The sequence below is a fragment of the Quercus robur genome, chromosome 2, assembly GCF_932294415.1.
Source record: "Quercus robur chromosome 2, dhQueRobu3.1, whole genome shotgun sequence".
In the NCBI taxonomy this organism is placed as follows: Eukaryota; Viridiplantae; Streptophyta; class Magnoliopsida; order Fagales; family Fagaceae; genus Quercus; species Quercus robur.
In genome coordinates, this window is record NC_065535.1 from 69,832,976 (window position 1) to 69,859,945 (window position 26,970).

At 33.9% G+C, this 26,970-nt stretch overlaps 1 protein-coding gene across 2 annotated transcripts in view; it reads right to left on the bottom strand.

Annotated features, from left to right (window-relative positions):
• Positions 1–2,315: 2,315 nt before the first annotated feature.
• The window catches only part of LOC126714782 (glutamate receptor 2.8-like), a 29,604-nt gene continuing 4,949 nt past the window's right edge, over positions 2,316–26,970 (bottom strand). Inside the window, exons 1-5 of one of the 2 annotated variants that reach the window (XM_050415085.1) lie at positions 11,783–12,052; positions 4,522–5,858; positions 4,047–4,359; positions 3,249–3,655; positions 2,316–3,142 (exon numbers count right to left, since the gene is read on the bottom strand). In XM_050415085.1, the coding sequence (XP_050271042.1) occupies positions 2,522–3,142; positions 3,249–3,655; positions 4,047–4,359; positions 4,522–5,858; positions 11,783–12,047 (2,943 nt within the window). In that variant the 5' untranslated portion in view covers positions 12,048–12,052 and the 3' untranslated portion in view covers positions 2,316–2,521. Of the gene's footprint in view, positions 3,143–3,248; positions 3,656–4,046; positions 4,360–4,521; positions 5,859–11,782; positions 12,053–26,970 lie in introns of those variants that run through there. The other variant, XM_050415087.1, reaches the window with a different exon arrangement.

The following is a 26,970-nucleotide window of genomic DNA, read 5'->3' on the forward strand; positions in this document are numbered from 1 at the left end:
AAAGACTTTAAAGGGCTTGTTGGAGATGCTTATCAAATACTAGAGTGTAGGACTCAATTTTTCTTTTTTCTTTTTTTAGAAACAAACACACAAGAGAAATGGAAAGGAGTTCTAACACAAAAGACCCAATTAGTATGGTCTAATAATTTCATTTTGTAGATTTGTTTGCTACATTATGAACTAGATCGATGGCTTACTTAAGCAAATATCAATGTTATATAAAGGAGGTGCAATCAACAAGTGTTGGGTCAAGTGCACTTGTACCCTCATTTAGATGAATTAACCCTATGAAGGTTTGCTGACCTAATTACGTAGGACAAGAAGAACAAAGCAAAATCAGGTTTGGCAAATCTGAGTTAGGTTTGGACAACTTGGGTTTTGAAAGATTTAGGATTAGGTTTTGGTGGGGAAATAGGGTCTCTAATGGAGAAATAGGATAGTAGATTGCAATCAATCATAGCATGTCTCATGTGTGCGGGTTAGGATACTTCCCCTAGTAGCTGACCACACAAAAAACGCTACCTTAGTTGGAATGTTTGCTTCCATGTCGTCTTCCAACAAAAAAATTGGAATCCCATAGAAGATATAATTTTATAAAATGACTTCACCTCAAAATCTCCACTGGCTGTTAGCTATTCTTACCTTGGTAGCCTATGACTGCTGCATGAAATTTCACATAAGCTCCATTAGTTCCTAATATTGACAAGTTATGGGGTAAGCACCACATTCCCAAAAAAAGCCATTCTTTGTAGACATATAATTTGTCATTGCTGCGTTCTTGTCTCATATGTATATATATGAGATGAATCATTCTTCACGTCAGATTCTCCTATTCTCTTGGGGATAAAAACTTTGTTCAAATGTTCTTTAACTATGAAACTGATGCAGAACTTGCATAACATCATCTTTAACGATCTCCCAGCTAGCTTGGAAAAATGTAATGGTAATGCCATTGGGATCTAGTGCTTTGCACCATTCATGCTTTTTCATTTTCACAGCAGCCCAAACCTCCTCTTCATTAAACTGCCTTTCCAGCCCCTCTGCCTCACTTTCTGTCTGTGGTTTCAACTGAACATCATCCAATAATGGGTACTTTGCATATAGCCCTCAAACACTATTTTTTTAAAAAAGTAAATAAAGGGAAATGATAAGTCCATAATATATCCCCTAAATGCGATAAAAAAAGTCACTTTTTCTCGTTAGGGGTGGCTTCAAAGGACCTTGACTTGACAAGGTTTCATGTTGTTAGGAAAAAAAAAAAATCCTATGTTTTCCTTCTTCCTTACAACCTTGATTTTAACCCCTTTTTGTAAGTGGAATTCAACTCCATATAATATTTTTTAATCAAAGTTATGCTTTGTAAAGGAAATAAAAAAGTTATATTGGAACTCGAGTTCTATTATATATATTTTTTTTTGCGAGGAATCTAATCTAATAACATATCATATTATGTACATTGTTTTGGGATCAATATCATATCATGGACTATATATTAAAATTTGGAATTATAAGTCGTTGTTGTGCTAAGTGACTACACCAAATTGCAAGTTAAGTTTATAAGCTATGGTTTAACACCAAATGGCAGCACCAAATTGCAACATTTAAAAAAAAAAAAAAAATAGCTTCTTTGTTCTTATCAAGTTTTCTTCTATTACTTTATCAATTCTTCTGATAAAGTAACAATTAGTTTTAATGCATGTTATGTTTTATTCATATCAACTACTACTTCTTTCTTTTTTCTTTTTTTTTTAATAATATTTTTATTCTATCTAATTGCCACATAAAAGTTTGATTTCAGTTTTAATGCATGTTATGTTTTATTCATATCAACTACTACTTTTTTTTTTTTTTTTAAATAATATTTTTATTCTATCTAATTGCCACATAAAAGTTTGATTTCAGCTTTAATATATATATATATCTTTTCATATATCATATAATAAAAATTAGACTTAAAAACCATTGTTACCCTAAGTAGTTGCACCAAATTACAGTTCTTTAACACTTCTTCATTGATGGGAGTTAAGAGTTGGGAAAAGAAATCAGCGTGCATAACGAAACATGGATAAGATGGCTCATTTACTTAGATTAGGACTATCAGGTAACAGTTAGTAAATTAACAAATGAATTAATTAATAAATTAGGTAAAAAAAAAGTTTCCTATATAAAATTTTCAAAATTGGATTAAATTTAATTTGAGTAATAATATATTTTGTTCTCAAGTAGACATTTAATTACCAAATCTTGCATACATCCACAAGAAACGATTATTGTTTTTGGTCTGATGGTAAAGAACAATAGTCATAGAATTGACATTATAACTTAAAATTTTATTTTATTTCTCCAAAATAAAAACAAAATGCACGAACAAACTCTAACTTGTTTATAAATTTTTGTATGTGTGATGCCTTTAGTCCTCCACTAGTACCATACGAGAAATACTATCCTTAAATAAAAGTATCATATGGATGACTATATCATTGTTTACAAAACTAAAATTTATTTTAACAGTTTTCTAGAGCTATTTCTTGGGTTCTTGGACCCCTTGAAATGGATTTGGGTGACCAATTTGCTCATTATCTTCTACAGATAGAGATGTCTGATCATGTGGATTAGGAATGAAATATTCTCTAGATGGTGTTCCTGAATCTTCTGAGAAAGTAAATTTGGGTTCCGTGTGGACTAAACAACTTATTGGACTTGTCGAGCAACAAATGTTTGTTGAGGCATCACGTGTGCCTATACCTTGAACATTGTCAATGTCACCACTATCTTTCAATGATTTATTCCTAAAAGTATGCGAGCTAAGGTCTTTGATGTCAAAGATTCTTAAGGCATGACATATTCTTCTCCATATTGAGTTTTTTGAATCAAAGTTGATCGAGATTTTCCGCCTCTCCTTGTAAAGGAACATGGAGAAGGAGATGATGAGAGCTGATAAGGAAGCAATGCCAGCGATGAGGAATAGGCCCGAAAAGCTTTCTAAGCTAAGACTGCTAGAAGAAACTTGGGTGTTGGAGCTTGAACAATTACTTTGGTCCCCAAACCATGCCTTTTCAATTTCTTTCATTTTCCCTCCTTCGGTCACATTTAATATTGCCCATGAAACATCAGATAAGAAAGGGGAACCTTTTGGAAAGACCTGAGAAACGTTAAAAAAAAAAAAAAAAAAAAAAATCTATATGAAAAACTACAAACCAACACAAACACATATACATGAGAGAGAGAGAGAGAGAGAGAGAGCTTACAAAACCCAACCCATCATTCTTATATATGGATCGAATCATGGTATACTTCGAGCAATATTGTAATAGTAAAACCTTCATAAAATGGATGTCATCAAAAGCAGCAGCTATACCTCCATTTGCACTTCCTTTTGATAAAAGTTCATCACATTCTTCTGTAGATTTATATGTCCTAAGCTTAGCTAGGTCAAAATTCATTTCTTCCAGAATTTCCAAAACATAAGTGCCTTCTTGGTAGCCCACATACTCCCCATTCTTAATAAGCTGGTTAACATCAGTAACAGTTGGTTGCAATTGTTGAACAGTTAAGAGTGATGTCAAACTCGCAGTGTAACTTTGAGTGAGAATGAGCACCACAAAAACCCATATGATGACCACAAACCTTGCTAAATTGCTAACCAAGGCCTCCTCTGTAAATTAAATTCAAATGGGCTTTAGAGAATTACATAGTTACATCATAAATGTCAAGTTAATACGATATTTGAGATATCATCTAGGTATAGTACTATTAGTATATTACTTGTTTTAACACATGATAAAGTTGAATTCAAGGAATCTTAGGCTATAATATTAGTATATGTCACAAGCAATTTTCATATTATAGGCTAGTAAGCAAGTTATCAACTAGTTTATTACATGATTATTTCTGAAGGATGGGAATTCTAAGTTTCTAAAGTTGTTATAAGCCTCCAAGTAGTGCACAAGTTGTTATAGATTGTGCATTTTGCATATGCCTTCTATTGAGTATTTGAATCATTCATTTCTACAGTAATAAATGAGAAAATGATGAAAGGAACTTACTTTGTGCAAAAACCATGATTGAGAAGGAGTACCACAAGCTTGTTCCAATCTCATGTGATGGAGGCCCGCGGAATTCTTCATTTATTCGATGTTCAAGAACCCATACCACAAAGCCAATGAAGACAAAGAAAACCCCACTTGTTATCCAAAGGTCCCAAGTTAATGGTTTCAAAAACACCCATGCGTTTCTCCTATCATTGTCTTTGATTGGTACTACCATTGTTACTCCAGATTCTGTGTATGGCAACGTGAAGTCTATATACTTACTCCTATTTGCAAGGATAACTGTATCTGCAGCCAGAGCATCGAAGTTCTGTCAAAGTAAAATATTTACTTCCATCATTTCCAGTACTATATGTGTGCCATTGTTTAGATAGATAACAAAATCTAGAAGGAAAATGACAAACTAAGAAATATAAAGGCTTAAAATGTAATCTTAATTGTTAAAATTAGTAAACTAAGGATTTTTACTAACCCCAAGATATACTTGATACACCATATCATTATATGTACCAGCGCTTTCACCATTAGGCTTTGCAAAAGGAATCAACTCATAGTCAACATTATATGGTAAAGCTTCCATAACAGCCTTGAAGATATCTATGATGTATCCTGTGACCTTCGTTGTGTTAGTGCTAGCATCATGTTCCACCTTAACAAATTCAAAAAAGCCATCCTTCACTGGAACTCCTACTCTCAACTTCTTCCCATTTGTTGGAATCTCCCAACCTTTGGGGATAGAGCTTGAATCACCCGGCCATATAATTGGTCCTAGGTTTCTTCTTGAAGTGGAATATGCGCTTGTGTTTGTAGAATTCAATTCCCTTATGAGTCCATTTTTTGGAGTCCAAAATGCAACCCCTCTTTCTCCATTACCATTCACATTAATTATCTGAAAAGTTGATGATTGTAGTTGCCCATTTTGGAGACTAAACTCTCCAGCAAGGCCAGTAAATCTAGTGTCCAATAATGCTTCGAGAAGTTTTGGACCATTTAAAGAGACCCCCATAGTTGCAAGATCAGTTAAATTGCTTGAACCAATTGTATATTCAAAGCCAAAATTTGTAGTCCCAACCTTCTCAACTGCCCTGGCTAGCGCTGAAGCGGCATCATATGCCCATAGTCCCTTAACATTCAATTCAACATCCAAAATGTTTGGATTGTCTTGATGGAATTTTGTTTTCCATCGAAGTGTGAAATTTTCAAGCTCAATTGTTTTTGGAACATAAGTTTTTAAACCCAATACCCCTTGCATTGAATCACGTACTGAAGATTCTATCGAGCGAATGGAATTGGTCATCCCACTAGTCATGATCCAAACATAACCTTCACTCATCATTCCAATCTCTTTTGCCTTGGTGAAAAGCCGAGAACCAAGATCAATTGGCATGTGCATAATGAAGACTCTAGTTTGCATTGTCATCAACTTATAAAGTTCTTCACCAATTTGGTCCTTTGAGGCTAATGGAGGAATGACACTTCGATAAGGGACACGGGCATCAACTTCTTGCAAGGCATCAATCAAGAAGGGTATCATACCTTGTCCATACTCATTATCAGTGTAGATTGGCACGACTTCTCTCCATCCATAGGCTTGAACAATCGCACTTATAGCTTTCACTTGAGATGAGCTATTTTGAGCGGCTTGAAAAAAATATGGACGTTGAAGTGAAGTAAGAGAAGGGCTTGTTGCTGAGAATGCTACAATGGGCACTTGGGCTTTCTCCCCAAGATTGATGATAAACTTGGCTTGCATGGAACTTTCTGGCCCTATGATGGCTTGCACTTCTACATTTTTTATCAGGTCTACGGCTGTTGTTGGAAAAAGAAAAAGAAAAAGTGAAAGTGAGAAAAAATCCAATTTAATGCCCAGTCAAACTCTAACTAATGTGGACCTTTATAAACAAATGAGAAATAAATGAAAATTTTGGTAATCTTTCATTTATGCATAGTTAATGAAGAATAGACACTATGACCCACCCTACCGCACTTTTCTCCATGTTGATTTTGTTTAATATATGTTTAACTTTTTTTTTTTAATGAAATATATGTTTAACTTTTTTATACATGTGATTTGTTTATGCATATATGAGTTATAATGTATATATAATTTTATACACCATTGTCAGATTCTTTAAAACCTTCTCCCCTCTCCTTGTGTGTGTGTATGTGTTAAAATATTTGCTTAGTATTCTCAAAAGAAAAAACAGTGGATTAATCCTACATCAGAAAATGAGTGTGAGTTAAAGAGGTTTAAAGTCTGTGCTATGTATCCAAGAGTTAGACTCTTTTGGATATACATCACTGTCAGTTTCTTTCAAACTTTCTCCCCTCTCCTCGTGTGTGTGTGTTAAAATACTTACTTAGTACTCTTAAAAAAATATATATACATGTTCTATTAATATTCTCAAAACACTTGTCTCTATTTCTTTCTTTTTACTCTCATAGTAATCATTTCCCTATATTTTTCATCTTTATCTCATTAATGTCTGAATTCTCTCATAAGGATTAGTAAAACATTTTCAACCTTACATGCCTCACTACTCCTCGCATGGGTTTCCCCATTATCATTCCTAGGGCTATAGAGGTCTTAGTAACCAATTGAAAAGTTTAACTATTTAATGGAATAATATATGAAGCTAGTTAGAAAATTTTGTAAAAATACCATAAATTTCACATCCTAGAGCATATAATTCATTGTTAAGAAGATAGTAAAGCACTGACAACAATAGTCAGCACTCACTAGGATTACAACAAACAAATGTGGTTGGAGCATATGGTCCAATAAAAGTTTGAAATGTGTTAGGTAAGGGTGTACTTTCGACCCATCAACCTTATCAATATGTTGACATCTTGGGTTAGTTTTGCAAAGGTTGATGGGTTGAGTTTTTAAATTTTCATTTGACTTTTAGATTACTTTGTTTATGTAGAGCTTTTTAAAATGCTACATTTTCAAATATAAGTATTCTTTAGCCAATTTTTAGCAAACATAAATGGGCAAAAAGCTAAATAAGTTGATGCCAAATAGAATGGTTGAAATTAAACTAATTTTTTTTATTAGATTTGAAAAAAATGACTCCTAACTCAAAACAATTTGATCCCTACACTACATGATTGGTTGGTTTTTAGAACTACCATGAATTGGGTTGAATTAAAGATTTTCCAACTTGTGGGGGTCCAATTGGGTTGAAAAATACTCCAAACCTAGCCCAACCAGAGCCATACACGCTTAATCATAGGAAATTGTCCATAGCTACTTGTAACAAAAGATTGAAGTTAAAAAAAAAAAGAAAGATATTTTGGTGGTGGAGTCTAGTGTAATGATTAGAATAAGAGAAGTGCTACGCTGACAACACTTTCACAATAAATCTTAGATGATAAGTTGTGAATAGTTCTACTTGGAACCAAACCTAAAATACTTTCACAATAATTTTCAAGTTCACACTAAGAACCCATGGATAGAACTCACCTTTGAAAATCGGCTTGCAAGAGGAGGGTGTCCAAGATCTTATAAATATATGGTTAAGCTTACACTTAATCCATGTGGGACAATAAGATCATAACTTACCATCACTTAATCCATGTGAGACACTAGGATCAGCCCACTTTATCGACATTGATCCAATGGTAGCCCTTTCTCTTTTTTTGGTAGCTCCACTCACTTATCAGTTATTCAATGACTTAGTAAGCCATTTTAATATTTGTTTACTCGACATGGTGGTTGGATTTGATACCAAATACTAAAAATCATGGGTAAAACTCACTCTTGAAAACTGGCTTACAAAGGGGGTGCCTAAGAGCTTATAAACACATAGTTAAGCTTATACTCAATCCATGTTGGACACTAGGATTATATATATGTAAGTTTAGAACAATTGGCAAATAGTGAACACAAACTTGCCTAGATATAGATTCTAGAGTCTATAGGTATTATTAGACAATGTTCAAGGTGATACAAGTCAAGATTCAAGAATATACAAGTTGCAGAAAGAAGAGTTTAGAAACTATCTGGTTCGACAGATAGAGAAACAGGCTCGATTGATCGAAACACGTATCTGTAAAATTCTATTTTAGCCTAAACTCTACTTAAATGTATTGGGTTTCCAGCAAAACACTTCTAGTATATAAAGGAAACCCTAAGCACGTTTTTGATAAGGCTTTTCAGAGAGAGAATAATGTGCCTCTTTTGTATCTACCTCTTTTGTATCTAGGGTTTTGTACCCAAAAAGCTCTCTCATATCTTCTACTGGTTTTATTTCTTGAAGAATCTCAAGATCCGGTGTTGTAGAAGTTGCTGCCTTCTCTAGTCATCAAAGGTGCTGATGATCTAAACCTTCAAGGGTGGTCTTGGAGTCACAAACAAGAGAGTTTGTGTTTTTTATCACAAGTGTGGGTGCTTGTGTTGCAAAGGCCAAGGAAAGAAGTAGTCCGTGAACTCGGAGCTATCATGTGGTCGTGGGAGTAAGTTTTCTACTCGATGTAGCAATAGAATGTTAGTGGTCTAAGTTCTATTGTACAAATTTCAATTCTTTCTAGTGGATTTGCTTTTTACTTTGAGAATAGCTAGGTTAAATCCTCCCTAGGTTTTTTACCGGTTTGGTTTTCCTGGGTCATCATATCGTTGTATTATTTACTTTTCCGTTGCTTTGCATGATATGATTGTTTTGTTTTAACCTAGATCTGAATAATAAATCTAAGTATTCACTTGGTTAATTAATTACGTTAAACAATCTAGTTTACAAGGATCTAAAACCTAACAAAATATATATATATATATATATATATAAGCTATGTTAACTTTAAGCTATATTACAACACTAAATATTTTTTAATTGGAAGTACATTTTAACAAATCCACTGTTAGATTAGATCTTCTTATACTCCACATGCTTGCAAATTTCAAGATAATATGAGATCAATAACTATGTTATTGGTAAAATATACAAGTTTTGTATTTAAAATTGTACATAGAAGTTGGGTTTCTAGATCGAATAGTAAATAGCATCTGATTGGCATGAAACTTAGGATGCACATTAAAAACATAGAGAACATGTAATCCAATTGTGAGATTTATGAATTATTAATCCAATAAAAAGCTTTTTATATATATATATATATATATATATAGAAAAAATCTAGTAAAAAGCTATTAGACAATATAACATAACTTTGAATTACATCTATTACAACTTGAACCTAACACATATATATGAGTTGCAGCAAATTGCGAGATTGAGTTCAAACAAGGGATGGTGGATAGAGTTGAGTGATGGTGGTGACAAGAAATTATCACACCTTGACCACAATAAAAGATCACCATAGATCACTGCATGTGACTGCAAAAACTAGTGACGGAACTACGAATACAGTATGACTATGAAAATTTTTTATTAGTATACAATAATATATATTATTTGAAAGTTTTGGTTAAAAAAATTTACGCTTGACCCCATAAAATTAAAAATCAGTTTCTCCAAAACCTAAAGGTGGCTACCTAGCTCAAATCTGTAGCCTGTGACCCTTTTCAAAATGAAATCAATATAATATATATATATATATTTTTATTAACAAAAAAAAAAATCTATTATTGAAGAAAAAAAAGGTTCCTTGCTAGAAAAAAAAATGCAAATAACTAAATATCATAACCATGGGTTTTGCATGACATTTTGGTGGTTGGATGAATCAAAATTAGAAGTTTGTATCCTACCATGTTGTCTTGCTCTACTTAAAGAATTATTTGGTTCTTTTTCTTTTCGTCATCATAGATTTTTTACATGGAAAAGGTTTACTTTTAAACTAATTAATTTGGAAGAAAATTCCACCAACTCAATATGTGATAGTTGAAAGTCAAATACATGAATTGTCTTACGAATGGTTACGTAGTAGGTTTGAGGAAATTTCTCTAAACTTGTATAAAGAAAAACTTTGTCCTTATGATATGAGCATATTAGATTTTACCATATCATTAATAATTTAAATGAACAGTTAAACTGAAAATGATAGCTATCTATCTTAAAATCCCTTACACGAATAGTGAAACTCAGAAATGTTAACTTGAAGCCATTAAATAAGAATAGTTAAAATACATTTTTTAATCTCCCTAACTTTAGTATCTCTGTGTCGGGTATTTCATAAGAATAATATTGGACCACCGAATAGCCACCGATATGCTCCTTTTATTGAGGAGGAATGGGATGATAGTGCAACGGTTTTGCTCTGGGGGAACAGGCTGGGAAGGAAGTGGTAGCCGTCCACAATCCATGTGATGTAGAGGCTGGCTATGATGCACATGCTGAAGAGGCTGGTCATGATGAATGGGATGAAGATGCTGGCAATGTTGTATATGCTGAAGAGAATGGCGGTTACGAATATGTCGAGAATGGTTATGTTGAATGCGTTGAAAATCGTCAGGATTCGTTTATTGAAGGGAATAATTTTGAGCAGGTTGGTTATTTTTCTAACTTTGATTCTTTTATTTTAATTTTTTGATAAGTAAAATTTTATTGAATTAAACAACCCATGTACTCAACTTAGGGAGCAGTGCAATCAATCTCTGAAATTACAATGCTCAAGCATGTCTAAAAAGGAAAACAAGGAACATATTGAAAAGTAGCACTCTAATCTAGCAAAGTATGAAAAAAAAGGGATTTAGGGTCCATTTGGATACTGCATATTTTGCTGAAAACTGAAAACAATAAAAAAATAATTTGTGGTTACTGTTCACACTCACAAAACACTGTTCATTTGCCTTAATGCACTGTTCATGTCTCATGAACAGTGCAAGAGGTGCTGGTTAAAAAAAAGAAAAAAAAGAAAATGCATATGCGAAACGCGTGAAACACTGTTTTAGAACTTGTAGTTGACATCCTAAACTTTTGAATTGTTGTTAATGTCATATAACCCTTCAATCTAGTTTCATTAATTGTTTACCACTAACCATCCTATACGTTGTTTTGTAAAATTATCACATCAATTAAAAGTTAACCATGTATTTTTTTAGGAGTGTAGTTAAATTTTTTTATTTTTTATTATAATATTCGATACATACAATATGGAAGCATATGAGCATATGATTCCTTATTGTTTAGATTGGAAATACCATAAGATGCTAACAATTGAATTACAAAGCTCTTGACAAATTTAATAAAGCAAAATGACAGTTATACTAATCCCCTAATGTTTAATAATCAATGAACAAGTGTATGCTTATAAAAATAAATAAATTAACAAGTGCATGTTCTAACTTAAAATATTAATATATAATGATAATAAAAAAGAAGAAGGATGCCGTACGTTCTTCATAGATTCCAATTTTCTAATTTCGGTCTAACCGCATCTTTGGCTTCCAAAAGCCTCTCCTAACCTAAAATCTGAGAATCGACAATGAACTCCTATGTTGAACTGAACCATCATCTACGAAATACTAGATACCACATAGAATAACAAAAGGAATTATTAGTACAAATTTTTTGTATTGTCTTTCGTTTAAATTTAGTACTAGTGGAGAGAAAGTTTAACGATGTAGATCACATTATTAATCACATAATCCCATTAATCCAATGCTGCAACTACGAAGGGTCCCAATCCAATAAGAAGAAAAGACTGCAGAGAGTGATTGAAAATAAATAAATAAAATAAAATAAAATAAAATAAACTAAAGCTATCTAACATGAGATCTTACCTACAGTCTACAGTCTGCAGATGGGGATGAATAAGAGGGAGGGAGATTAATTTACCTGCAGCAGCTGCTTCAACAACATCACTTTTGGAGTCTCTGGAGCTAAGAAGTAGCCTAGTTTTGTAGTAACTATTGGAGGCATAGAAGTCTGCAAGGGCCATGTTGATGCAACTCAGATCCATCTTCCCAGTCCATGTATCGAAGTCAAGAATCACACCGACGTTAACTGAGATTGTCGTGTTTTGTGCCTTGGCTAAGAAATTACTTTTAGAAAGAATAATGAAGAACAAGAATGGAAAAGCAATTCTGGTAGGGATCTTCATGATTATGTTTTGAATATACCTTGTAGAATTCATCATCTTATTACTCTTATTTATAGAACAAGGTCAAATAGTTTTTTTTTTTATTTTTTTTTTTATTTTTTTTTAATTTTTAATTTTTATCTAAATAGGTCAGATAGTTAAACGTAGGACAAAACTATTAAATTATATATCTTTGAAAAGTAAAACACCAAAAAATGGCCAAATACTAGCTTTGACCAAAATAATTAGTGTTTTACTATTGTTTGAGAAATATTTAGTAATCTACTATCTTTTTAAAAATCGAGTTCGAGAAACTCAATTTTTACCTGTAACTCAAGTTTATGAAAATCAAGTTTCATAAATTTCTTTAGTAATTAAAAAGGTGACATGATAATTAAATTTTTATCCACACTCAAAGTTTTACAAACTCGAGTATCTTAGGGCATTTTGATGATAGCCTACAGCTTCCTATGAGTTTCTTGAGTGTCTTGGAAAAATTTTCTATGTCCAAGTTAGTTTTTTATTGTGTTTTATCAGCACTTTGTTTACAAGTCAATTTAAGGAAAACTCTCTGTCTCTCTTTCTCTCCCTCACACGCCAACACTGTCAGGCATCAGAAGTCAAAACTACAATAACCAACTAACACAAGTTTTTGACAAAAGCATGAATGGTGAGTTACATATTTTGAAACTAAAGATTACTTGAGTTTATAAAACTCAAGTTATACATGAAATTTTATATTTTTTAATGGGAAAGACTAACTGATACCCTTAGAGTATTAGTTAACAATCTATTTAAAGAAAATTTTTATGAGAAAAGAAAAAAAAAAAAAACAATTAACGTTATGACTGTTTTTTTCATTTCTCATAAAAGTGGTGTCAAAATTTTCCTAAAATAGATTGTTAACTGTTGCCCTAACGGCACTTGTTAGTATGACTCTTTTTTAATTTCAGGTCAGCAGGACCACTATGGCAGATTTTTAAAGAACTCAATTTTCATAACACATGAGTAATGAGTCAAACTTGAGTTTCGAAAAAGTGATAGATTGCTAAATTTTTCCCAAACAATGGTAGATTACTAAATATATCGCCAAATAATGATATTTGGCCATTTTGACCTTAATAAATTGAGTTATGTTTATTACAAGTCAAGATTTTAGGTTGAAGACAAGTTAGAATTCACGCATTAAAAAGATCCATCGAGATTCGTGCAAAAATAGTTTTTCAATTATGTTTTTTCAACTACACGCCTATGGTTTTGTCATTTTCAAGCCAAGGTATAAAAGCAGTATTAAGGCACATATTTCAAGACTTTTGGAGAGCGATATTTTGAACACAAGCATAGAAGTTCTTCCAAGCTCTCTTGAAACATCAACCGAAAATTCAAGTTCAATTTTCTAAAGATTTATTGATCAAGACAAAGTTCAAACAATATTTTAACTGAATCAATGTAGCTAGTGCTATTTCCACAACTAAGAAACGAATTTTGAACTACTTTTTGTGATTGATGATACTTCAGTTTGTAATATTTATGTAGTAAAATTTATAGTATCTCTTTTTTGAAAAGAAAAAAAAATGTTGGTAGTATCTCTAACACTCTACTCTTTGACTTTTGCAACCATGAATTATGAGTTTTAGATAGACTCTTTAAATTTATATATGGAGAGGGAATTACAACAAAATTTATTACAAAATCAACCATTTATAATTTTTGGGATTCAAAATAATGTAATGTTTCATTTTGATAGGTGATTGAGTTAAAATGTGTATTTCTTAATCTTCTTTTTGCTGATAATTTGATAGTTAGGAAATGAGAGAATTGACCTTGGATATCTTCGTTTTAAACATTAAAAGGTATCAACCAAATGAGTTACAAGTCTTTTGACTTAAAATTTTGAATCTTTGTAATATTTCTTATTCTTAAAAGGTGGAAATTTTCTATCTTTGCCTCTTTTTCACTTGCTTGTGCCAAAGCAAAAGGTTCACTCCTTGCAATCTATTTTAAGGTTTTAACTGGTTTAACTAATAAAATTTATTACCATCAAATAAGAAATTTGAGGTTTGAATATCGCCTATATTAAATTTAATGGGTGTTTTGGCTTAATAGTAAAAAATTATTTTTATAATTTTGTTTTAGAGAGTTTCAACCTATAGCATCTGCTCCTGATGATACTCTTTATCATCAGATTAAGACACTAATCGGTTTTTGATGTAGGTAAAGATTGAACTTCAATCTTTTATTCAACCATTAGAGACTTTACTAGTTGAACTAACTAAAATCCACAATTATTATTATAAAATAGATGTCACATGTTAAAATTTTATTTTATTTTTAAAAAATAAAATAAAAATAAATAACGATCGCCAAGCGGCAGCCAGAGCTCATCAAATGGGCCATGGGATAGCATGGAATATGTATATATATATATATATTTGATAATCTGCATGGAATATTTCTTAACTCATGTGTCCTCCTCATTTTGGACGTACCTGTTGACTGTTGAGCAAACTACAAATTTATAAGTTCTCTTCATCTCCTGACTTTTCTGCGCCAAATTCCCCTTATCTCCATGTCCATGGTATCTACCAAATGCTGAACTAAAAAAAAAAAAAAAAAAAAAAATCTCTTCATCTCTGTTAACCTTGACCAAACAAAATATTCATGGTCGTAGGTGTTAGTCAGCGTAAGAAACCTTGCATTGAATATCATAAATATAGAATGGCATTCTATATATATAAATAAATAAATAAATAAATTTTTTTAAAAAAAAATGTAAATATAGAATGGTGGAAAATAAACAGAGGGGCATTCCATGCAGCCAGGTCCCATATTTTCTTGAGATATCTATAATATTGTGAAATTTGTTGTGTCAATATAAAAATATATATACCAGCTTACATAAATATTTAAAAGAAAAAAAAAAAACACAAACCTATTATTGAAAAAAAAAAAAAAAAACTTTAGGCACTGTAGCTATCATGCCAGTTGAATAAACCAAAAGTACTGCACAATAAGTGTTGTAACATTTTCTCAAAACATTTATTTTTAGTTGTGATTGGTCATAGTCTCATATTTTATTATTTTATTTCGACTTATAATAAATTGACACGTCAATAATTGTGAAAATATTGTGAAATTTGTTGTGTAAGTATAACAATATATATATCAACTTACATAAATATTTAAAAGAAAAAAAAAAAACACAAATCGATTACTGAAAAAAAAAAAAAAAAAAAAAAAAAAAAAAAAAAAAAAAAAAGGCTACTGTAGCTATAGTGCCACTTGGCACTGTAGTTACTGTTCAAAACTTGGAAAAAAAAAAAATAAAAGTGGCTCACGAAACCAAGGCCCTGTAGCTACAGTGCTTTAGCGCATCCACGCATGTCAATAATTTTGAAAATATTGTGAAATTTATTTTGTCAGTATAACACAATATATATACCAACTTACATAAATATTTAAAAGAAAAAAAAAAAAACACAAACCTATTACTGAAAAAAGAAAAAGAAAAAAAGTAGTTATTGTAGCTACAGTGCCAACCTGCCTAGATCCGGGGGTTCATACTAGGGGTGAGCAGAAAGTCATCGGCACCGATCCAACCAATCGGCGCCGATTGTCCTGCACCGCCATTGCAACCGACCGACGAAGCCAATGCTGGCAATCGGAGCGCGAAGGGAATCCTGATGCCGGTACAGTGCGGTCACCAGAGCTGGAAATCTGAAACCGATACATGCCGAACCGAACCGATACCTGTATGTATATCGTTCTTCACTTCTCGGCTTCTCCAGTTCTTCTGATCTGAGTTCTCTGTTCTTCTCCCAAGTTTAGTCTGTTTAGTTTAGTTTAGATGGTAGATACTATGGCGTCGTTCGAACACAGGTTCTCATTTTATTTATTTTTTAATAAAGCGTTGTCGTATCGTATGATCTAAGTGTTATTAAAAAAAAAAAAAAACAAAAAACAAAAACAAAACGGTGTCGTTTTGGTTTAGGTTTTCAAATTCTACCTAGTATAAATTAATTCTTGTGTGTCCATCCTTTAACTCTCTCTTTTGTTCTCGCCTCTCACCTGAGTCTAAAGATGGGACTGTTCGTTTATGGCATTCTACCACTTATAGGTAATTTTCTTTTCCAGTAAAAGTATGTCTAAAGTTTTATATGCCTCTGAGGTTGGCTTGGCGTGAGAGCCGCTTTTGTTGACTCTTTTCCTTTAGAGACTTTTTTCTTTGGTGGTAAATCAATAGGTTTTTTTTTTTTGCATGATGGCTCCCTTCCTCATAATGACGTATGGTTTTGAATTGAAGTTTGAAACTAGAGTTGATAAAGGTGTTCTTAGATAAGGTATAGGAAACAACTGTTCAAGTATATTATTTTAGCATTTCATTTCTTTCGTGGCCTATATTTTCCTTACATATCCTTAGCAAATGGTATTCTGTCACAAGGAAGCCACAAGGTGCTGGGGCTTTTCAAATTGTTTATCCATTCTTGAGTTCCTTGTTTCTCATTTTAATATTCTAATATGTCTTCATGTGAACAAATTTTTTGCACAAGATCATTACTGTTTGGGTGAACAGATTTTTTTTATAAAGTTTCTATTGAACAGATTTTTTTTATAGGTTGAACAAATTTTTTTTATTATAAAAAAAAAAGAAAAAAAGAAAAAAAAGATTGTTAATGTTTCAAACCGACCAAACCGATTAAATCGCACCACTATAGGTTGGAAAATCGACCCTAATCGGTATGCATCGGTTTTAATTATTACAAAACTGATCCCTATTGGTTCGATAACAAATTTAAGAAAAAACTGAGCCGACCGAACCACGCACACCCCTAGTTCATACCCTCAAATAGCCGAGGTAGAAATAGCGGAGGCAACAAAGCAAAGCTAGCGAAGGAGGGCCCAAGGAATACGCGATAGAGGATTTAGGAGAAAAGTATCTACTAATTGATTGGATAGCCAATCAATTGTGCTTCTCCAGACCTATCAAAACGAAGCAAATGTTCCTTTATGGCCCCCCCGAGTACGCAAAAGACACTCATTCTCAATATCCTCTCCAAAGTCTTAAGAATCTATTTTGTGGGGGCCAGAAGGAATGATTTCGCGAGGGCTTATGATCAATACGATTTATGGGTCTTCGATGAGTTCCATCATCCCAATGAGGATAGTGGAATATCCGGGGGAACAGAGGAGGGGACCACTTTCTTCAACACAATACTTAATTAACTTGATGGCCAGGAGTGCTGACTAGACTCAAAGTATTCGAGAGTGCTTAAGAAGAGAAAGAATGTGCCTATAATTATGATTGCTAATAAGCTGCCCACAGTAATGCGAAAACATGGGCCCAAGAAGCGGGGTGCTATGCCACTGTAGGAGAGGCCCTCGAGAAATGGCACTGTAGTTACTGTTTAAAACTTGGGAAAAAAAAAAGTTGCTCACGAAACCAAATAGTAAGATGAAGGACAAAAAAGCAGTACAGTGTAGATAGTAGAGTTTAGCCCTCCACAAACAAACAGACAAAAAAGGACGCATGAAACCAAAATGCATAGTACAGAGTACTGTAGCGACATAGCCGCTTTTTATATAGTTAATAGAAATAGAAATAGATATAATCTATAATCTATATAAAAAAAAAAAAAGGAGAATTTGAGTGGTATTGTTTGGCACATAGATTACGGTTTTGTCGAGTTATTTTGGTTTTGTTACTCAGTTAATACCACTAAGGTTTTTTTTTTTAAAAAATATTTTATGGATAGAGAGAGAGAAAGAGAGAGTTCGGTGATATTGTGAGAGGAGGGAGAGAGAACATGAAGAGTGGGTAGATTATATTATAGTATAAAAAAATGGGCGATTGGACGTGATTTGACAAGTAAATAGTTTAACTAATATGACTATAATTACCATATCTTTTTGTCTCATACTTACTCCAGCTACTCCCAAATCCCAATGACCCCACAGAAGATGGTTTTAGTTTATCTGAAATTTTTTTTTTTTTTGACTTGAAACCAAACACAACTTCTTCAAATATTTTTTTTAGAATATCTCCAATAGTATAGCTAAACCCTGAAATCTCTCTAAAATGGAGAATAAAACCATAAAACATTACTCCAACAGTCTCTCCATATTTCAAAATGTTTTTTGCTCATGAGCAGTACGTCTCCATGCCTGATGGGTTACTGTAGATTAGGAATAGAATTTATGTCATTAAAAAATTTCTAAAGCTGATTATTATATTAATTTTTTCTCTTTCTTGTTCATTTCTTTTTCTTCATTTCTTTTTACACACTCTCATTTTCTTCATTTCTTTTTCTTCAACCAACAAAATCAAACAACTTGAATAAAAGAAAGAATTTAGCATAGCATATAAAATTTCAGCCTTTCTCAATGGACAATGAAATCACAATCAAAACTGATGAAGCACGATTTCACCTCGTTAGTTTGTTCCTTGTTAGTATGATGACTGACCTAAGATCCTGTGTAAGAGAAAACACTAAATGGATAATGGCACTGGTTCGGGGCTTGTCAAGGACCCTCCGATGCTTAAGTTAGCTCAATCTATGTAGGAATCTCAATTCTGTAGAGTAATTTATGTGTGTTCATGTCTTTTTACTTGTCTTTCCTGGCTTTATATAGCCTTATGTTGAGTTAATGCTCAGTATAACATTACACTGCAGCTAGAGGATAATGCTCAATGATGGCCATTTAATCCTGACGTTTGCTGTCTGTAATGGACCTTTAACTACGCATTATTGGATGGAGATAACGGTTCCGTGCTTATTTATCACTCGATCATTGAATGTTGTCTGGAATTAATGCACTTACGCTCGTACATACTTTTACTCGTCATTATTATGGATGGTTTGTGAGTGACAGACGACCGTTTGTGCGCTACTCGTCAGTTGCCCATTTTATTCCTTTATCGTCCTTTGTTTGGACGAGCAAAGGAATATGGAAAGTCCTTCTTGGGTGGGTCAGTTTATTTGTGCCTTGAGATTCTCATCTCATCACATTTATTATGGGGTGACGTTTTCATCAGATAATTTCTACGTTCCCTTCTTGTGTTGGCCGCACGTGTGTTCTTTCCTAGTGTTTCCCACGCATTGATTTTGCTTCCTTTTTTAGCAAAAAAACTCCTAATATCCTTCTTCTTCTTCATTATACGTTACACTTGAAGTCTGAAACAAAAAGAAAGCTTCTGTACCCTCTGTACGGTAAGACTCCTTTTCCTCTAGATTCCATTAATGGTTGATTTTGCTTTCATTAGGTAGGAAGCTCCTTTCATGTCATTCTTCTTTGCTAGACTAGGGGTATTCCTTGAGTTCTTTGGTGGGCATCATCCCCAAGTTGGTTTGTTTTTACCTTGAGAACGTGGGGCCTTTAGACCTATTTTGACTAGCCTTTTTCCCTTGATTTATCATTTGTTGATTGCTCATCACCCAGAGATGATTGCTATAGAGTATAGGGACATCGACATTAGGTCTAGTGAGCTAGAAACTGGTCTATCATCGAGTAATGAGTCTACTGATAAAGATTTGAAATTGTGATGTAGAAACCCTTGTCGTCTTCAAAGCCCTCATCTTCTTCAAAACCTTCTTCTTCTTCGTCTTCAATCCCTTTCCATGCTCTCTCCGAGTCTTGCTTTTTAGAACAGAGACACCTGAAATCTATACGAAAAGGTTCAAATTCCCTGGAGGGGTCGTTACAAGATTACCTCATCCCAATGAAAAAGCCTGCTCCTTTGCTCATGGTGAGGTGAGTTTTTATGAAGCTACCTTTTCATGTGACCTTTTGTTTTCTTGTTCATCCTTTCATCATGCAACTTCTTTCTGCTCTCAATGTTGCACCTGGCCAGCTCGTCCTTAACGCATGGAGGATGATTATTGGCTGTATGTCATTTTGGGTATCTATCCATGATGGGGACATGATAATATTAAATGAATTTCTTCACTTATATCGTCTGAAACCTTCTACCCACTACGGGTATTTTGAAATCTTGCCTTGGAATAGGGAGTCTAGGATCGTTCGTAGCTTTCCTACTTCCTTTCATGACTGGAAGTCATGATACTTTTTCATTTCTGGATCCAGATGGGAAACCATGACTGACGACCTGTGGGGTGAGGTCCCGTGGTTGCTGCGGAAATGGGAAATTCCCTCTCTTGGTGCGTCTCTTTACCTTTCGTTAGACCAGCTATTTTAACTTATCATTCTCTAATCTTTCCTTGTTAACTTGTCTTGCAGTTTCTGATCGTCTTGCATTGGAAGAGCGTTATCAAGGACGAGTTCAAGCTACTCTTGAGTTTGCCCTTACTATCGACGATTTTGACGACCTGGTAAATCCTTGTCATTTATACAAGTGTTGCCTTGGACCTGAGCCTTCCACATTTGTTTTAAAAAAGGTTGCTCGGGAAGAGAAAAGTAGGTTTAACTTACCCTTCTTTCTTATTTCCTCTTTCTTTATAAGAGCTTAGCTTTCTAACCTTCTATTTTGCAGAAATGGCTACTAGGTACAGCAAAGATATGCACGCTCATGTGAAGAGTTTGAAGAACAAGCCTTCTTCCCTTGCTTACTCCTAGATCAAAAAATCACAAGTTGGATGAGGGTAAAGATGAAACCCTTACCCCTTTGTCTCTCTTTGGTACCCCATCTTCTCCTACGCCTTCCCTTGAGATGATGACCTCCACTCTTCCAATCTCTCGCTCCAAAGGGAAGGGTAAGGTTGGCAAGAGTGTCTGGGAAGATCCTGCCATAGCTCTTGGATGAGCTCACAATGTCATTACTAATGACGAGCATACAGGTTTTTCATCCATCCCTTCTCACGAGCTGGTCAGCCGCCATATTCATAAATTGGTGCAGGTATTTTACTCAGCTACTTTCTGTTGCTCATTGAGTATTTACACCTATTAAGAGTTTTGACCCTTCTTTCATTTTCCAGGTTCTTGGTGAATCTCTGCGCTTGACAACTAATTACCTGAGTAGTGAAGAGAAGGTGGTGGTGGAAAATTCCAAGGTTGAATCAATTGAGGTTGAGAGCTTGAAGTTGAGGAAGGACCTGATCGAGGCAATGGACCAAGTGACGAAGGCCAAGGAGAAAGTGAAGGAACTTAAGGAAGCGTTGAAAGTGGAAAAGAAGCTCATCATCCAAAAGGATGAGGAAGTCTAAGCTGCCCTTCTGAAGATAGATGAAGAATATGAGAAGGTGATCTCCAAGTTTCTTGAGTCTGATCGCTTCTCTGATCTTCAATTCGTCCAGTACTTCAAAGGCTTCGAGCTCCTACGTAGGTGGATAATGGAGCATCATGGTCAAGTAGCAGACTTTTCAAACCTTGATTTTGAAGCCATCGATACTGAGATCCTTGCCAACGAGACTAACGAGAAAGAAGATGAACCTATTGCTGAGGCCATTGAAGGAGATGATGCTGCGATAGTTGGAGCCATAGATGAGACTCACATGGACGAGGGCCACATTGAGGAGGTTGTCGTTGCTCCTTGAAGAAAATATATATATATATATATATATACATTATTATTTTTTTTAGACTCTGGTTACCTCATGTTTCGAGTTGAAACAATGAATATTTTGAAAGCCTCCCATTTTGAGGCTTTAACTTTTGAAACAATGAATGTTTTGGATGCCTCCTATTTTGAGGCTTTTATTTTTATAAGCAATACCCTTGTTTAGGCTTTATTTACTTACTTAGCCTTCGTTCATGGCTTAAACCTCGAAGTCCTCGTTTTAATATCGGGCTTCGTTATTAAAGGTTTTCTTGGTCATTACATAGTATTTCTTTGGGAATACATGGTCTAAACTTGAAATTTTTGTCATTGAAGGCATACTTATGATTTATACTCGTTACTTAGAGTTTTTACCATGCTTATGATTTAAACTCATTATTTGAGTTGTTATCATGTTTATGATTTAAACTCGTCATTTGAGTTTTTACCACATTTCTCATTTAGTCGTGGATATCCCCTTCTCGTCTGTGAACTTAACTTAACCTTGAAGCTTTGTCAAATTTATTGAAAAAGTGATGGCTTATAGAGCCTTATTATTTCATGCATCCTCATTTACGAGGGGATTACAAGGAAATTACTGAAAATAACTTGATCAGAATACTTGAAGGGAAAAAATAGTTAAAGGAAAGAACAATGAAATCTCACTTATCTGATTCATCATCAGGTGAGGTGCTCCTACAGACGGTGCTTATTGGCCCAAGTACTTCTCATTGATAGTACTTCTTGAGATGTTCCACATTCCAGGGACGTGGCAATGGATTGCTGCCGAGGTCCTTCAGGTAGTAGCTTCCTCTTCTAAAGTAATGGACGACCCTATATGGACCTTCCCAAGTAGGGCCTAACTTTCCCTGAATCGGGTCTTTAGTAGATTGAGAGACTTTTCGTAGTACCATGTTGTCGGGGTTGAACCTTCTAAGCTTCACCCTCTAATTGTGGTACTTTGTCATCTTCTGTTAATACTGAGCCATTCTTAGGGTTGCTTCAGCTCTAACTTCAGGCAAACAATCCAAGTTGAGTCTCAGCTCATCATTGTCTGTACCTTTGTCATAACAAGCTCACCTAAGACTAGATACTCCTACTTTAATGGGAATGACTGCTTCTGTGTCAAAGGCCAACTTGAATGGAGTTTCTCCTGTTGGTGTTCTTGCAGTCGTCCGATAGGCCTATAACACCCCAGGTTACTCTTCTGGCCATGCATCCTTTGCCCTCTCAAGTTGTGCTTTGATGAGTTTGAGCAAAGTATGATTTGTTACCTCTGTCTGCCCATTTGCCTGTTGGTGCCTAGGTGCTGAATAGTGGATTTTTATCCCTAGTTCAGCACAAAATTCCCTAAACTTTCGACTATCAAATTTGTTATGACATATGTGGAACATGTTTAGAACATATGTCATTTAGAATTGGCTAATCCTTTAACAAAACACACTTTACTTGTAATTGGGTAGATAGGATGTGTTTAATACTTCAAGGAACAAAAGTTAAAGTTTAAGTATTGAAGCCATGCAAATCTGTCCAAGAATCAAGTGAAGAAGTGCTGTGTTATAAAGGTCAACAGATAGCTCGACAGATGTATCTATCGAGATTTAAAATGTGAAGCTTGATAGATAATCTCGACAGCTGTATCTATTGAGAATTACAAAAATTAGTTTTTCAGAACTGTTTTTCACACATGTCCAAGCTATGTGTAATACCCCGATTTTATCATCATTATTAATATTATTATTTTAGCTTTGACAAGTGATGTGGATAAACATGTAGTGTCATGATAGGATTATTTACATAGTTTTTGGATATGCTACATGTGAGGTGTAATTTTGCGGCCAACAAAGATTACTACCAAGTAAGAGATGAAACAATAGACTGCACAATTAGGTAACGTGTAGTCCTCATTTATTTTGTTTCAATTATAGAAAGATTAAGGAATTAAAGCAGTATTCTCCTTATCGGTTAAGGAAAAGGCTGAGAGAATAAAAACCTTTTTGGATAACAAGTCTAACAGTTATTGGAGTCCCTTGGAATTCTAGCTTACCTAAATAGGCCAGTAGTTTAAAATACCTTAAATTGAGGTTAATTAGAAGCTATAAAATCTTGGAAGGCTCTAGGGTTACTTCATTATACGCTTTAACAAAAAAGAAAAAAGAAAAAAGAAAAAGAGCATAGACGGCTGGAGGCGTCATCTATAGACTATAGTTAGCGCTCAAAGATTGATCTCTCATCAGGTAATCATTTCCTAGTCTTGGCAGGGACAGATCTATAGTTTTTATTAGAGCTATTGTCATATAGTATTTGGCCTGTGATTCAAGATGAATAGAATATCTATTCAAGTGTATCGCTGCCATGATTATTGATTAATTCGGTTATTATACTTTAGTGCGTGAAAGATTTGGTATGAAGGACTAGACTAGACTTTGAATACTTTGATTATATTACTAGTTTAGGTTTGACCCTAAAGAGAAGGTAGTGTTCAATAATAACATGAAGTCGTGTAGTTGGTTTAATATGATATTTGATATATTGGTCGATTGTTATAGAATAACTAATAGGTATATTCGGATTAGATGTTTCTGTGTATGGGAAATAATTCTGCCTATATTGTGACTCTAGGAAAAAGAGAAGGTTATGGAGGATTATAGTGTTTTTTTTTAGGAAGTAGTTCATGATAATGAATTTTCATGCTTATTGATTAAAGTAATTTTCTGTTTAGAGCTTACAGAAGACTAAAAGTGCTCGGCTGTGTTCGGATATATTAGCAAGAGAGGTAAGTAATTATGCAAAATATGCACAAGTTTTGTCATTTAGGTTCTTAGATGTCAAGGTTTTTCAAAAGTCATATTTTTAAGTTAAAGTTTCCTAAAGTTTATTGAAAGCATTTTTATATCATTAAAAGAGAAATTTCGAATTTTAATTAATGTTTTGAATGTCCGAATCTCATTTAAAAGATGATTCCTAAACTAAACTATTTTTCCGTAAATAATTGAGTTTCAATGTAAGCTTTCTAAAAAGGTTCTTGTTCTTTAAATTTGTTAAAACCAAGTGATTTTAAAGTCATATTCCTATTCTCCAAATGATATTTAAAATGTTTCTTTTAGCAAATTGAATTTTCAGATTTACTCAAGAATTGTAATATATTTATATAAACTCTTCAGTTCATATTCATTCCCTAAGAGAGTTAAGCATCCTTTGATTTATATTCTATTCAATATTGTGATCTTTGATATGCCTCTGTATTTGAAAATAAATTGTTAATATCAAGTAAATTATTTTATTTTGTATAAACTTTGCTTCATGATATGTGACTCAAAATAAGTGTTTTTAGAATTGATCAGATATATCAGATTTGTGTGTAAATCCGCTCACAGGATTGTATGTGAGAATATGTGTTGATCCCTCACCAACAGGGGTTAGATGTTGGTATCCGCTCACAGGATTGTATGTGAGAATATGTGATGTGTATATGTGACACTGTGCTCTGATCAATTATCTGTATGTGTTTTCGAATAACTTTAAGATTTGATTATATACATGTGTTTAGTGGGTTTTTATATGTTTGGAAAAACTATATCGAATATTTTGAGTGAAATTGTGAAATCAAACTCGTGCCTGGCTTGACTCTATTCCGTTGTGTATTCTGTATAATTGCTTACTGGATGTGTGGCTCACCCCATCAATTACAATTTTCAGATTAAAGTTTAGTTGGGGGAAACAGAACCTTTGGATTGCTTAATAAGGTGCAAGGTAGAGCGTGGGAGTTTTAGGCGAAGTCAATAATACTTGAAGTCTTAAGAGATTATTAGTTATTTCTTTTTATTTCGCTTTAGATTGCATTGTATTTTGGAGATTATTCTAAATTTGAGGAGTTTGGACTTTTGTAAGAGATTTATCAATAGCATTGTTTATTTGGAGTTTTGAATTATGTTTAAATTAATCATGTTTATTGAGTGATATTAATTCAACAAGTTAGTCATGCTTCGAAATTCCTGTTCCATGGATTTGGGTCGTGACACTATGTGTTTAGGTTTTCTTTTCTCACAAACCTAGATATATAAAAGGATTATTTTAAGGGCCGTCATAAGGTTTTTGCACTTGTTGTTGCAAGCATATTGTGACTGGAGACAATTTTCCCTAGCTCATCTTTCTCTTGAAAAAGTTGCTGCGTTTGTACGCTATAGAGTTTTGTGACCAAGGAGCTTCTTGATCTTCATTGTGTGGATGAACTAAAGAACTTTGCAGCCAATCTCCTTCTCAAGTTGGTGTGTTAGTCATGTACTTGGATCCGTGCATCGATTAGTTAGTCACCTATTGGGAGTCTTGCATTGAAAGGAGAGATTGTCACTACATTACAAGTCCAATTGTATATTGGGGTAAAGGTTCAATTGTAGGTTGGTATAAGGTACTGAGATTCCTTTACTTGTAACCACTTGTCTTGATAATAGTGGATTCTCGAGAGTGGTGACCTTAAATTCACCTGGTGGGGTTTTGCCTTGAAGGTTTTCTCCATTCATAAAAAAATCACCTGTGTCAAATTTATTTTCTACTGCATTTAACTTAGTTAGTGATCTGTTTGTGCAAACACGCTTATTGCATTTAATTGAATCTAATTAATTCACTTGGTTAATTAATTGATTAATTTACCAAAGGGGTCAATACATTCTTGGCCTATCAAAATTGTCGACCACTATAAGAGATGATCGTCCTTGGGATTCCAAATCTGCAGACAATGTTCTTCCAGACGAAGCTCTGTATTTTTCCTTCTGTGATTACTGCTAATGGTTTTGCTTTGACCCATTTTGTGAAGTAATTAATGGCAATGAGTAGGAACTTCACCTGCTTCTTCCCTTGATGTTAGGACATATGAGATTCACTTGTTAGGAACATATGTCACTATTTTATGTAATTGGCTAATCATTTGACAAAACATACTTTACTTGTAATTGGGTAGATTTAGGATGTGTTTAATACTTTAAGAAACCTTGTTTCAAGTTTAAGTGTTGAAGGCATGCAAGTCTGTCCAAGATTCAAGTGTGAAAAGTTATGTTCATTAAAACTCGACAGCTAGCAATCTATCGAGACCTGTAGAGCTATTCAAGCCCGTGGCTCGACAGCAACTCGACAGATAGGGCATCTGTCGAGGTTTATGAAATTCAGTTTTTCATCCAATCCATAATTGTATGTTTAGGCTTTATTTTCTCACAACCCTAGATATATAAAAGGATTATTTTAAGGGCCGTCAAAGGTGACACAAGTTGCACAAGTGTTGAGCAAAGTTTGTTTAAGCAAATTATGACCGGAGACAGAATTTGCCCTAGTTCATCTTTCTTGTGAAGAAGCTGCTGTGTTTGTGCACCGTAGGGTTTTGTAACCAAGGAGCTTCTCGATCTTCATCGTTTGGATGAACTGAAGAACTTTGCAGCCAATAACCTTCTCTAGTTGGTGATT